The sequence below is a fragment of the Pleurodeles waltl genome, chromosome 10 (assembly GCF_031143425.1).
Source record: "Pleurodeles waltl isolate 20211129_DDA chromosome 10, aPleWal1.hap1.20221129, whole genome shotgun sequence".
Lineage (NCBI taxonomy): Eukaryota > Metazoa > Chordata > Amphibia > Caudata > Salamandridae > Pleurodeles > Pleurodeles waltl.
Window position 1 is genome coordinate 240,491,067 of NC_090449.1, and position 13,818 is coordinate 240,504,884.

The following is a 13,818-nucleotide window of genomic DNA, read 5'->3' on the forward strand; positions in this document are numbered from 1 at the left end:
AGCATTTACCAATGACAACAAAGGATTTTTGAAAGACAAACCCACAAATGAGTGAAAGTGATGGGCGTGCGGTGGGCATGGTTAAAAGCCCACAATACCTACAACAGGTCAAAGCGCTTGCACACTCGACCTAAAAAAGAAAGAGAAAACCTTTAATGTAACTGTAGGCATCTGGTCCCGAGGCCTATGCTCTAATTAGTGTCCGTTGTGTTCATCATGTCCTACTTAAGCGTGTCTGTCTAGGTGGAACAGGGGCGCCGGATTACAGCGTCCCCTCGTCAGGCTCGTCCGAGCCCTAGCCCAGGTCTACCTGAGCCCTAGCCCACTAGGCAGCGTCCATTCTCAGCCCCCCTCGTTTGGGTTTGGTTGGCATCGCAGACCCCCTACTTTCCTTGTCCCTTAGTGCTGATTCTTCTGCCGGCACCCGAGGTTCGGCTGCATTCTTCCACCTGCATTGAGGAGGTCCTCCAATACGTGGTGATTGCAACCTGGCCAGGACCAGAGCTAAGATCACAAATCTAGCTTCCACTCTGACATTTTTGGAACAAGCGATAGTCCTAAGAGACATGCCTCCAACTGCCAGAGTTATGCCTGGGCCTAAATTTGGACTTGCTTGATTGCAAACTGTTTGATTCTTACTTATTGTATATGCTGGTAGTAAAATATTACTATGCCCCTGTGGCAATTTCGAAAACTAGACTGTTTTAAATATAATGATTTTCCCTAAATGATCATTGAAACCTATTTATTGACAGTATTGTATTAGATAACGGAAGTTTACAGTTTGTTAATATGAGACTCTTCCCCCTAAAGAGCTTGCTGTGGGTGCGCAGAACACCAACAAGGCCATCATTGGAAGTTGGCCACTATTGGTGTGGCGGTTATTGCATTAAGACTGACACCATCGAGTCTAATATTTAACAAGCATAATAATTATCACTTATTACTAGTTTTAGGAGAACAACATTCCGATTTTGGTAATTGCTGAACAAAATCCCCATGTTCCGGTATTTACAGGGCTCGTCCTCAATAAATACCACTACGGTCGAGCTGATGAGATTTAACACAACATTTTTAATCTTGATTTGTGTGTTAATAAGAGTTATCACACTTACTATAATGCATCAGCCAACTCGTGTGTGTAATGAAGCCCAAAGCCTTTGTAACTGATCAGGTCGTTCATTGTTGCCTGAAGTTCAATGGAAGTGTACACTTCAGATACACTATGCCTTTCTACAAGGTTGACATTGACCAATGCCATATAAACATCTTGAAAATGCAGCTCAAAGCAGTTTTGTACACATATCAGGTGACAGATGTTTTGTATGCAAGACAAAACTGCCCAAATACATGACTGACCGGGAGTTTCATTGTGAGAATCTTGAAAGGTCTTGTTGGAGCCAGAGAAATCTAGGGTACTGTGACCATATATGTCATTTCCTCAGTAATACCAGTGACCTGCCCAGAAGCCACATACTGTATGGCTTGGAGACAGCCTAATGGAGTATTCAGTAGGTCAAATGACTGTCACAGCCTTGGTACAAGGCGAGTTAAGTGTAGGGTATCCTACAATGTTGAGAAGCCTGGAAGTCATCTGATTAGATACTTGGTGTAGGAAGTTGCCTCTGTATGTACTATTTCAAAGTAAGAAATAGCATGCACAGAGTCCAAGGGCTCCCCTTAGAGGTAAGATAGTGGCAAAAAGAGATAATTCGAATGCTCTATTTTGTTGTAGTGTGGTCGAGCAGTAGGCTTATCAGAGGGTAGTCATAAATGAGGAACACACACTCAAAGACAATTCCAGGCCAATAGGTTTTTATATAGAAAAATATCTTTTCTTAGTTAATTTTAAGAACCACAGGTTCAAGATTTACAAACAATACTTTAAATGAAAGGTATTTCACTTAGGAACTTTGAATTAGCAAAATAGCATATACAGTTTTCACACAAATGGCAATACGCTATTTTAAAACTGGACACAGTGCAATTTTCAACAGTTCCTGGGGGAGGTAAGTGTTAGTTTTGCAGGTAAGTAAACCACCTACAGGGTTCAAACTTGGGTCCAAGGTAGCCCACCATTGGGGGTTCAGAGCAACCCCAAAGTTACCCCACCAGCAGCTCGGGCCGGTCAGGTGCAGAGGTCAAAGTGGTGCCCAAAACACATAGGCTTCAATGGAGAAGGGGGTGCCCCGGTTCCAGTCTGCCAGCAGGTAAGTACCAGCGTCTTCGGAGGGCAGACCAGAGGGGTTTTGTAGGGCACCGGGGGGGACACAAGTCAGCACAAAAAGTACACGCTCAGCGGCACGGGCGGCCAGGTGCAGAGTGCAAACAGGTGTCAGGTTTGCAATGGAGTTCAATGGGAGACCTAGGGGTCTCTTCAGCGAAGCAGGCAGGCAAGGGGGGCTCCTCAGGATAGCCACCACCTGGGCAAGGTAGAGGGCCACCTGGGGGTCGCTCCTGCACTGGAGGTCGGATCCTTCAGGTCCGGGGGGCTGCGGGTGCAGTGTCCTTACCAGGCGTCGGGTTCTTAGAAGCAGGCAGTCGCGGTCAGGGGGAGCCTCTGGATTCCCTCTGCAGGCGTCGCTGTGGGGGATCAGGGGGGTCAACTCTGGCTACTCACGGGCTCGCAGTCGCCGGGGAGTCCTCCCTGTAGTGTTGTTTCTCCGCAGGTCGAGCCGGGGGCGTCGGGTGCAGAGTGCAAAGTCTCACGGTTTCGGCGGGAAACGTGTTGTCTTTAAAAGTTGCTTCTTTGTTGCAAAGATGTTTTTTCTTTGGAGCAGAGCCGCTGTTCTCGGGAGTTCTTGGTCCTTTTAGATGCAGGGTAGTCCTCTGAGGCTTCAGAGGTCGCTGCACCCTGTGGAACGCGTCACTGTTGCAGTTTTTCTTGAAGTGGGGAGACAGGCCGGTAGAGCTGGGGCCAAAGCAGTTGGTGTCTCCGTCTTCTCTGCAGGGCTTTCAGGTCAGCAGTCCTTCTTCGTCTTAGGTTGCAGGAATCTATCTTGCTAGGTTCTGGGAGCCCCCAAATACTCGATTTAGGGATGTGTTTAGGTCTGGGGGGTTAGTAGCCAATGGCTACTAGCCCTGAGGGTGGCTACACCCTCCTTGTGCCTCCTCCCTGAGAGGAGGGAGGCATATCCCTAATCCTATTGGGGGAATCCTCCATCTGCAAGATGGAGGATTTCTAAAAGTCAGAGTCACCTCAGCTCAGGACACCTTAGGGGCTGTCCTGATTGGCCAGTGACTCCTCCTTGTTTTTCCCATTATCTCCTCCGGCTTTGCCGCCAAAAGTGGGGCCGTGGCCAGAGGGGGCGGGCAACTCCACTAGCTGGAGTGCCCTGGGGTGCTGTAACAAAGGGGGTGAGCCTTTGAGGCGCACCGCCAGGTGTTACAGTTCCTGCAGGGGGAGGTGAGAAGCACCTCCACCCAGTACAGGCTTTGTTACTAGCCACAGAGTGACAAAGGCACTCTCCCCATGTGGCCAGCAACATGTCTGGTGTGTGGCAGGCTGCTAAAACTAGTCAGCCCACACTGGAAGTCGGGTATGGTTTCAGAGGGCATCTCTAAGATGCCCTCTGGGGTGTAGTTCACAATAAAATGTACACTGGCATCAGTGTGCATTTATTGTGCTGAGAAGTTTGATACCAAACTTCCCAGTTTTCAGTGTAGCCATTATGGTGCTATGGAGTTCGTGTATGACAGACTCCCATACCATATACTCTTATGGCTACCCTGCACTTACAATGTCTAAGGTTTTGTTTAGACACTGTAGGGGCATAGTGCTCATGCACCTATGCCCTCACCTATGTTATAGTGCACCCTGCCTTAGGGCTGTAAGGCCTGCTAGAGGGGTGACTTATCTATGCCATAGGCAGTGTGAGGTTGGCAAGGCATCCTGAGGAGAGTGCCATGTCGACTTAGTAATTTTCTCCCCACCAGCACACACAAGCTGGCAAGCAGTGTGTCTGTGCTGAGTGAGGGGTCCCCAGGGTGACATAAGACATGCTGCAGCCCTTAGAGACCTTCCCTGGCATCAGGGCCCTTGGTACCAGGGGTACCAGTTACAAGGGACTTACCTGGATGCCAGGGTGTGCCAATTGTGGAAACAAAGGTACAGGTTAGGGAAAGAACACTGGTGCTGGGGCCTAGTTAGCAGGCCTCAGCACACTTTCAAATCAGAAGTTGGCATCAGCAAAGGCAAAAAGTCAGGGGGTAACCATGCCAAGGAGGCATTTCCTTACACTTGGCCCAGAGCTTACAGTACATCTATAAACAGCCACATTAAGAACTGCTTGTGCTCCTCATGTACAGTCTACTGCAAGTGACTGTGAGCACATGATGCAGAAAAAGACTGACTGTCAATGGCTTAACAATGCTGAGTTTTCTTATGTGCCTATTTAAAAAAAATCTTTGCCATGTCTGCAGCTGACTAAACTTCAAAAAGCACAACTGTTATGGCGCTTTTTCCATCACAACACTGTGCTTTTCGTCAATACTCACCAGTCCTGTGATGGCTACTCATCTGTGCTACCAGAAAGCCAATGTATGCACACAGTGCAGGACCCATGCACGGGAGAAGAACCATCGAGGTTAATTAGGCAGCCTAGCACCTCTAAAAACTATATCCGGGCATGAATAGTATGTAACTATACGTTGACCACTCACAATGCTTTATTCTCTGACAACTTCCTCTCTTCACCTCCCCTCTCCACTCTACTCTCCCTCTTACAGTTTAATTGACAATCCTGTCACCATGGTAAACATATCTGGAAGGTGTAATTTTAGTTGTATATAAAAGTATTCTGAAGCAGCACTACACAAAACATCGTAAATAAATAAATCAAATGAGTTATTCACTCTCAAAGCAAATGACTTGTCCCTTGAAAGGTGGTCACCGGAGCTAAGAAACATACATGCATAAATGATCCGCAGGACGTACCTTCAGGAACACGGTGAATGAATGGCCATAGGGGAATGACAAAAGAGACTCATCAAAGAAAGAAAAATACACTACTGGTTTCATGAGATGTAGCCCATTACAACGCAAGGGCTTCTTGTGTTTGGTCTATTTGTCCTTAGATGATTAGATGAGCCTTTGATATCATTTTACTTCTTACTAGATAATTGGCACCATCTTTTCAAGGGAACAAATCTATGGGGGTCATTACGACCCTGGCGGCCGGCGGTAAGGTGGCGGTAACACCGCCAACAGGCTGGCGGTGTTCCGCCAGCAATTATGACCGTGGCGCAATTGCCACGGCCATACCGCCGGCCCCTCCAATATACCGCCAGGATTCCGACTGGCGGTCATAATCCCCAGGGCAGCGGTGCAAGCACCGCTGCCCTGGGGATTATGAGTCCCCGACCGCCAGCCTGTCCGTGGCGGTAAACACCGCCATTGAAAGGCTGGCGGTAAGGGGACTTGGGGTGCCCCTGGGGGCCCCTGCACTGCCCATGCACTTGGCATGGGCAGTGCAGGGGGCCCCAGGCATAGCCCCTCGCGCATTTCACTGCCCGAATTTCAGGCAGTGAAATGCGCGACGGGTGCTACTGCACCCGCTGCACATCAGCATTGCCGCCGGCTCTATTACGAGCCGGCTGCAATGTTGATGTGACATTTCCGCTGGGCCAGCGGACGGTAACACTGTTACCGTCTGCTGGCCCAGCGGAAATGTCATAATAGGGAGACAGGAATACCGCCGGCAATGGCGGTATTCTGTCTCCCGCGGCCTCCGTAATGACCCCCTATGTGCATTAATTGTGGATGGATTGTGTTCGTCCCTTGAGATTATGTGTGGTATTATTAACTTTTCTCTCTCTCTAGTCTGTAGAAAACATGATGCTCATATTTAATGTTCCATATTACCTTTTTTAACATTGCAAATTAAGAACCGCCCTTACCGAGAAGGCACGTATATAGCCTCATCATGCTGTAGGCCAGATGAATAGGTGAAGTCTGCACCAGGAACTTGCATTCTAGACGTATAAAGTTGAGGCAAGGCTGAACCAGCCAGTTAAACATGTCATTAATCTGAAAAAAAAATACAAAATTCTTAAAAGAATGTCATTCAAATGCAACAGTGTCCAAGAGCCACCAAGCACAGATATTACAGTCCATCAACAGTTGATCAAGTGACTAATATTTCTGGTTTGCAACATACACCTTTGAAGACAGTGCCAGTCCTGTCAGAAGGTTTTCTGCAACTAGGCAAAAAAAATCATATAGAGGAGCGTGGCTTGGACGAGGGAGAGCATGGGTGACTGGCTCTGTCTTTCCTCACAGCGCAGAGCATAATGTGCTGATCCAGACTGCTTTGAAGCCTACTCTCGGCGAAGTCACGACAATCAAAAGGGGCCCTGCACTCGTCAGGAGTTCCTTAAAGACAATTAAACCCTTTGGGGTGCCTTATTTTATACTTTTTCCCAAGTCATGCTTCTGCAATCCAAAATGGTGGTGGCTCCTCTTGAAAACGATCGGCGTGCTGCTCACCGTATTGCTTAATTAACGTCTGTCTACCTGTTCCAGCATTTATCAACTGCTGGTGACTGATGAATACTCACTTAGCGCTTTGTATGCTGCTTTAAAGCTACTTTACGCGAGATGAAACTACTAACAAATCTGCCTGACCTTAAGATGGCAGCCGGGAGGCATCTCCATTACCAGTGATACTTGGGATCCTAACCCTGGGGAGTTTATGTTCATCTATTCACTCACTAAGCTACTTGTTATCTTTCCTTCTCCCCTGAGGTGTTTTTACTGATGATGCAGACTTGCTTTGGCGTTACGATTCTCTGAGCCAATCTGACTCATTCTCAGTTGACAAAGCCATGCAATGTGAAAGTGCACAGGGTGTGTGCTTGATTGGATGTCCTGTAATTCCCATATGGCTTACATGTAATAGGCCTCTGCTCGTCTTCTACGATATTGCCCTGTAGATTCAGTGATCTCTCACTCTACCCCTTGGTTGTGCTTTGAGAACTGTGTGACTTGGCTGCCTATGAAACGAAGAATACAAGTAATCTAACCTGCCGACAAATTAGGGTTATCTACAGCTCCTAATATCTCTCTACCTGCCAATGACAGCAATAACTACCAGAGGGACCGCCAGTAACGTGATCAGTGAGTGTGCAAGATGCAAACATACTATCGTCTCTGGGGATCTAAGGTGCACTAATTTTGACACTCCATTACCTGTTCGCATCGTGAGATAGCTCTCTCAAACAGCGTAGACTTCATTTGTGAGTGTCAGTGGATACAGATCACATTTCATTGCGGCCTCAATCTCACAACCTTATTCTGGTACACTCCACACTATAACCCATCCATACATTACTGAGGGGAAGAAGGATCACCAAACCTTTCAACATGGCAGAAAAAGAATGCAAACCGCACTTTAAACTTCCAAAGGCTAAACAACCATCTCCGGACTCACCTATCAAGAATAAATCGGATATTAATACCAGGATGGACATGATTCAAAAAAAGTTAGTGGAGGTACATGATCTCACAATAACCACCAAACAAAACACAGACTCCATTCAACTAGAAATGGCAACAATAAGAGCAGACATCAACACTATAAACAATAAGACAATGGATGCCGAACAAAGGATCAGTGCAGTGGAAGACACAAATAACTGAGCCTCCAAATACTTACAATCTCTCCAGCCTACAATGATATCTCTGAAAAAAGACACTGCCGAACTTGAAGACCACAATAAAAGAGGTAACCTGAGAATATTTGGAATTCCAGAGGGCTCAAAGAATGCGTCCAACTCCTGTATTTCTTTTCTTGAAAACTGGCTCTCACAGGTTACTGAGCTGAAATTTGCTAAGGACTTCGAATTGGAAAGAGCCCACAGGGTCCCATCCTTCAAACCCTCCAAAAGAAACACAACTAAGCCAATAGTATGTAAGCCACAACAATTCCAAACACGCTGAAGCCATCCTGTCATATATGCGCAAGAATAACCATATCAATTGGAATGGCTGCAAGATTCACATCTCACAAGACTACACCAAAACAATGGTGGAAACCAGAAAGGGTTTCCTGGCTATACGAGATAGACTAAAAGGTATGAAGCTTCAGTTTTCTTTTGTATGGCAAGATTTAAAATCATGTTGAAAGGCAAGTCCCACACTTTTGATGATCCCAGAGACTTGTTGACTTTTCTGGACGAGATCGCTGACCATGAGATGGAAAAACATAAGCTACTTTTTGATCTAATGGATGTCTCTGCTGTCTCTTTTTCTGATCTTGACAATTCCTTGTAACATCATTTGACCGTTATTCATAATTGTTTCACTTAGAAAAACTTGCCAGTATTCTATTCAATGTACCTAGGAATTGGAGCTTTTTGACTCTAAATTTTGGAATTAATATTTGTTAATGCTTAATTCTCTTACCACGTTAGAAAGAAGTATTTATGCAGTGCCCTAACATAACCTATCACTGCAAATTTCACGTTCATATAGTTCAAACTACAGTTATATTCCTACTATAATGGTGGGTGATTGTGAGGAGTATATGACGCTATCTGTAAGTCTACTAAGGTTCTATTAGTGTCCCGTATTTCCAGTAATAATGATGGTGCACTCAACAGAAGATCACCCCAAACTCCCTATGCTCAGTGATCATAAATCACTGATGTCAACATTGTTGCATGTATAAGGCACACATAAAATAAAAAGTCAATTTGAGGTCAGTTTTCTTGTCTTTTATTTCCAGCCGTGAATCCCAATCATCACTTGCCGCCAACACGTGATTCGTCAGGTGTGTACCCCGTGACTTCATCAGGGCTGTAAATTCCTTTCAATTATTCTCCTCTATCTTTTCTTATTTTCTATAATGTCCGATCTTTATTTATTCCTCTGTGTTCAAACCAAAGTAGAACTCCGGCATATACTGTATATCTATCGTCTGATTCCAGCATTTTGTTGTTACCGTTAGTGCGCTCCTTGAATTATTAGCTGTAGGGTACACCCCTGACGAAACATGTGTTGGCGGCAAGTTACAAGTGATGATTGGGATTCATGGCTGGAAATCAAGATCCAAAGAATAAAAGACAAGAAAACTGACCTCAAATGGATTTTTTATTTGATATGTGCCTTATACAGTTATATTCCCTTTTATAAATACATGGCCATGCCCTTTTGAGTTGGTCTAGAAGAGATTCCTCTATCAACATTACCTGATCATGCTGGGAGATGAACGCTCTTCTTCCTTGCTCTACCATGTCGATTTTCTTGGGTAGGTGGGTGCAGAGGTGGGACAAGGGAATGGGGGAGTGGGTTTTTCATTTTCTTCTTCTTTTTTTTAGCTACGCGATTGAAGCTCATGCACTTTTCCACCCATGTTTCTCTATTTTTTTTCTTAAATTCTGCCTTTTTAATTTTTTTTTATACAAGAGTTAAAGGTCTCACCTATAACCTCTCTGTGCTCACCGACTCCATCTCAATCCAAATTAAATGCACAACACATATATTTATCTCCATATCTGGAACCTATATACTGTACTACACTTCTCAATCTGTCTATTTACTACATGACGCTTCATGCACTTCTGTCTATCAACTAGGTGTAATGTACTCCTATTGAACCAATTATTTCAAAATACAACACACCCCTACCACAGACATGCATGACCCAGTACTCACAATCTAAATATTGTCTCCCTGGATGTAAAAGGTCTAAACCATCCTGTAAAACGACACACAAATATGGACTAGCTCTTTAAATCCAAAGGAGACATTATTCTCCTCCAAGAGACGAGAATCACTGACAAAGAAGTTAATACTCTAAAGAATGACTGGATTTCTGAAGTCCACTGCTCTTCTGCAATTCACAAGAAAAAAGGGGTTATTACGCTGATCTCTAAATGCTCTAATATTAAATTTGAATCTTGCTCTTCTGATGAGTAAGCTAGATGGATAATTGTGACCCTACAGAAGGGAGATTCACTTACAGACATAGTAAATATTTATGGCCCAATTAGTGATGACACTTCATTCTGGAACAAACTATCAGAAAGTATTGGACGTTTACCCTCTAATGACCCTATTATTGTAGGTGAAGATTTCAATCTCCCACTTCGCAAAATTCTCGACCGCCAATCCCTCTGTAAATATCACCCAACTAAGTCCAGCAAAATCTTGAAAACAATTTGCTTCAAATATGACCTTAAAGAATCGATTATATCCTCATCTCCAGAACTCATACACATTTAATTGACCAAACAAATATATCACTGAGATTACTTTCTGGCCACTCTTGTATTAACACACTTCTTGCGGCACCAATCCTAAAGCTCCCACTAAAATATGGCATTTCAATAATGATGTTCTAACTGATCAAGACAACATAAAGAAGATAGAGAATGTGATTTGAAATTATATTATAGACAATACTTCTCCTGACAGATATAGACAAACAATCTAGGATGCCCTTAAGGCAACACTGAAAGGTACCTTAATTGATATGAAGGCGAAGGTTAATAAAACAAACATTACTTTATTACTGAAACTTGAAGAAGAAATTAGCAACTCAAATTAAAACACGTCAAGACTCTGGATAGGAACACCATTTCCTTACTTGTAAACAAGAAATACAAGTATAATAACATTTTAAGTGAAAGGGCTGGTGTGTGAATTAACAGATTTAAAGGTCTCAAACTTTGTGAAGTCAATAGAGAGGGCAAAATGCTAGCCTCGTATCTCAAACACAAACAGAACTAAAAAATAATAAACCTGATTAAGGACTATAGAAATATAACTCACACTAATCCTCAAAAAATTCCGGACACTTTTATACAATTTTAAGAAGACTCATACTCTGACAATAAAATGATAACCCCTGATCAATACTACTTAAGTAAGTTACAAAATTCTTGCTTAACAGAAGACAATAAAGTGTTCTTATCTAACTCAATCTCCTCGCTCAAGATTACTAAAGCAATTAACACACTGAGGGCCCGTTGTATCATTCTTTCCAATAGCGATTACCAAATTGCAATTTTTTGCGATTGTATGAAACTCCAAGAGTTTCATATAGTGATTTGCAAGGGCTCACAAATGGACCTACTTCATTAATATTCATGAGGTAGGTCGCAATTTGCGACCCATTGTGAATGGCTACAATCACAGGGGTGGTGGCCTGCTGGGCTTAGCAGACCACCATGTCTGTGATTGCTTTTAAATAAACAATCTTTTTTTTTTCATGCAGCCCGTTTTCCTTAAAGGAAAGTTTTCTTTACATTTTTTAAGAGTAGGCAGTGTTCCGTGTGACCACTACCTGCTCTTAAAAAATGTTTTTGCATGCATTCACAAAAGGGAAGGGGTCCCTCAGGGACCCCTTCCCCTTGCAAAGGGGTTACCACCAACTTGAAATTGGTGGTAACTGCGATTGTTTTGCGACCGCATTTACGGCAAAAAACAATCATACATACCTCTGCGATTCGGTATTAGGAAGAAATGCCCTTGACACTCCCCTTCCTAATACTGAATCGGTATGTAGTCGCAAATCCAATTTGCGATTCGGTAAAGAAGCTACTGAATAGCAAATTGGACGGCGATCGCAAAAATGTTTGATACATCTGGCCCAAAGAGACAACAAAGCCCCCAGCCCTGACGGCTTCACTGCCAAATTGTATAAAACATTTGCCCAGTCACTTCAACCCACCATTGTAGTCCTTTTTAATCACTTTGCAACCTCTGGATTTATTAGTGGTACTACTGCTGAAGCGAATATTGTCGTGATTCCCTAAGAAGCAAACAACATGTTGCTACCCAAAACTATAGGCCCATTTCATGAATAAATCTGGGCTGTAAACTATATGTGAAAATATTTAACAAACGTCTAAATGCTTTTCTTACACAATTAACCAGTAATACACAAGTAGGATTCCTAAAAAAATGCATGAAAAAAATGCATGTCCATTGACAACTCTCATTTGCTATGCCATGTCCTAGAGAGGGCAGATACTTCCACATCAGCTTTCGTGGCAATAGCGCTGGATGCTGACAAAGCATTTGACAGGGCTTCACAGATCTTTCTAGAGCAGTCACTTAAATCCTTTAATCTTGGAGATGGATATATACAAATGGCTATGGACTGATATAGTAATCCAAGTGCTAGTATTTTAACAAGTGGACTACTGTCTCAACTGCTCAAACTTGAAAAAAGGACTATACAAGGCTGCCCACTTCTATCCTCCCTCTTTCTGTTGGTCCTCAAGCCTCTATTCTTGGACATTAAAAGCAATTATAGCATAATAGGAATCAATTTCCATGGAAAGGCAGTAAAACTATCTGCATATGCAGATGACATCTTAATCCTCATAGATGACCCCCTTTCATCCATACAAGCCCTTATGGAAACAATTGAACAATACTCGAAGGTCTCAGGTTACAAGCCAACAGTCAGAGGTTAAATCTATTAATTAACTAATAACAAAGGACCTTTTAGGAGACTCAGGTCTAAACTGGCAACCCCACTTTATCAAATACTTAGGCATTGAAACTGGTTCTGACCTAATCAACACCCTAAATCATAATGACCAATTAACCCTCCGAAAAATCTAAGAACTATTAAACAGTTGCCCACCAAAATTTATCACTCGGTGAGGTTGTATCGAAATTAATTATCTAATCAGTATGCTCCCCCCATTACTTTCCGATAACTTCCATCAAAAGTTAGATAAATAATCACTAACTTCATATGGCAAGATAAAAAGGCTAAAATAGCACTGAGCAAACTACGCCTAACAAACTAGAAGGACTTAACCTTACCAACTTTAGACATTATCACACTGCCTTCTTGGCCAAACAAGACACATACTGGTTCTCCACTCCTGAAAATTATACTCCCCTGTGGTTGGAAGTGGAAAGGACCATCCTAGACAGCCTAGATCCAACTACCCTGCTCATGATCAACGGCAAACATCTTACCAAATGTAAGTACATATTCAAAAATACCAGGAATGCCTTACTGACCACTGACAATAAAATGCCTTCCAAAATGAAGTCTTCCAGTCTAGCCTCTCTTTGGCATAACCCGAACATCATAGATGATGGTCAAACCCTATACAGGGACTCATGGATCACCAAAGGTATATATTTATCCCCCAAAAACTTAATTCCAAATCTATCCTTCTAAGCTTTGCAAATTTAAAGATGCAATATCATATTGATGACCGGAAATTTTACAACTTCCTTAAAATTAAGACGTTCATTACAAAATCCAAGTCCCATCACAGAGAACCGTTCTTTTCTTCTCTCATTTTGAAATTCAATAAAATGGGACACCAGGTTCCTGGGATACCCATTCCTCTACCCACACATTTGATTCCAAATGGAATAACATTTGGAAATTGGTTACTTCACACAGAATAACACCTGTACTTTCCCAAACTAAATATTGGCTAATACACAAAGTGCCTCATTACGAGGCTGGCGGTCTTAACGTGGTGGCGGTCAGGACCGCCGCTACCATGACGGTCTGACCACCACATTAAGACCCTGCTGGTTAGACAGCCAGGGTACCGTAGTCATCGCCGAGATCCATGATCTCGACAGCCTGGCCGTGGCAGAGATGGCGATCAGCCAGGTCGGTGCTGCATGCAGCGCTCCCCTGCTGATTATGACCTTGTTCTCCGCTAGCCTTTTCATGCAGTTTTTCCGCTATGAAAGGGCTGTGGAGAACAGGTGCAGGGGACTACAGGGGGGCCCCTACACTGGCACGCACTTGGCATGGGCAGTGCAGGGGTCCCCCTGCAAAGCACCATTGCAATGTTCACCGTTGATTACGAGCCAGTGACAATGCT

The 13,818-nt window shown here is 43.6% G+C and overlaps 1 protein-coding gene across 1 annotated transcript in view; it reads right to left on the bottom strand.

The window, feature by feature from the left end:
* DNAH3 (dynein axonemal heavy chain 3) overlaps positions 1-13,818 on the bottom strand; it is a 536,699-nt gene that overhangs the window by 168,633 nt on the left and 354,248 nt on the right. The window contains exon 39 of the mRNA XM_069210285.1: positions 5,899-6,028. Coding sequence (XP_069066386.1) covers positions 5,899-6,028 — 130 coding nt within the window. The remainder of the gene's footprint in view (positions 1-5,898; positions 6,029-13,818) is intronic.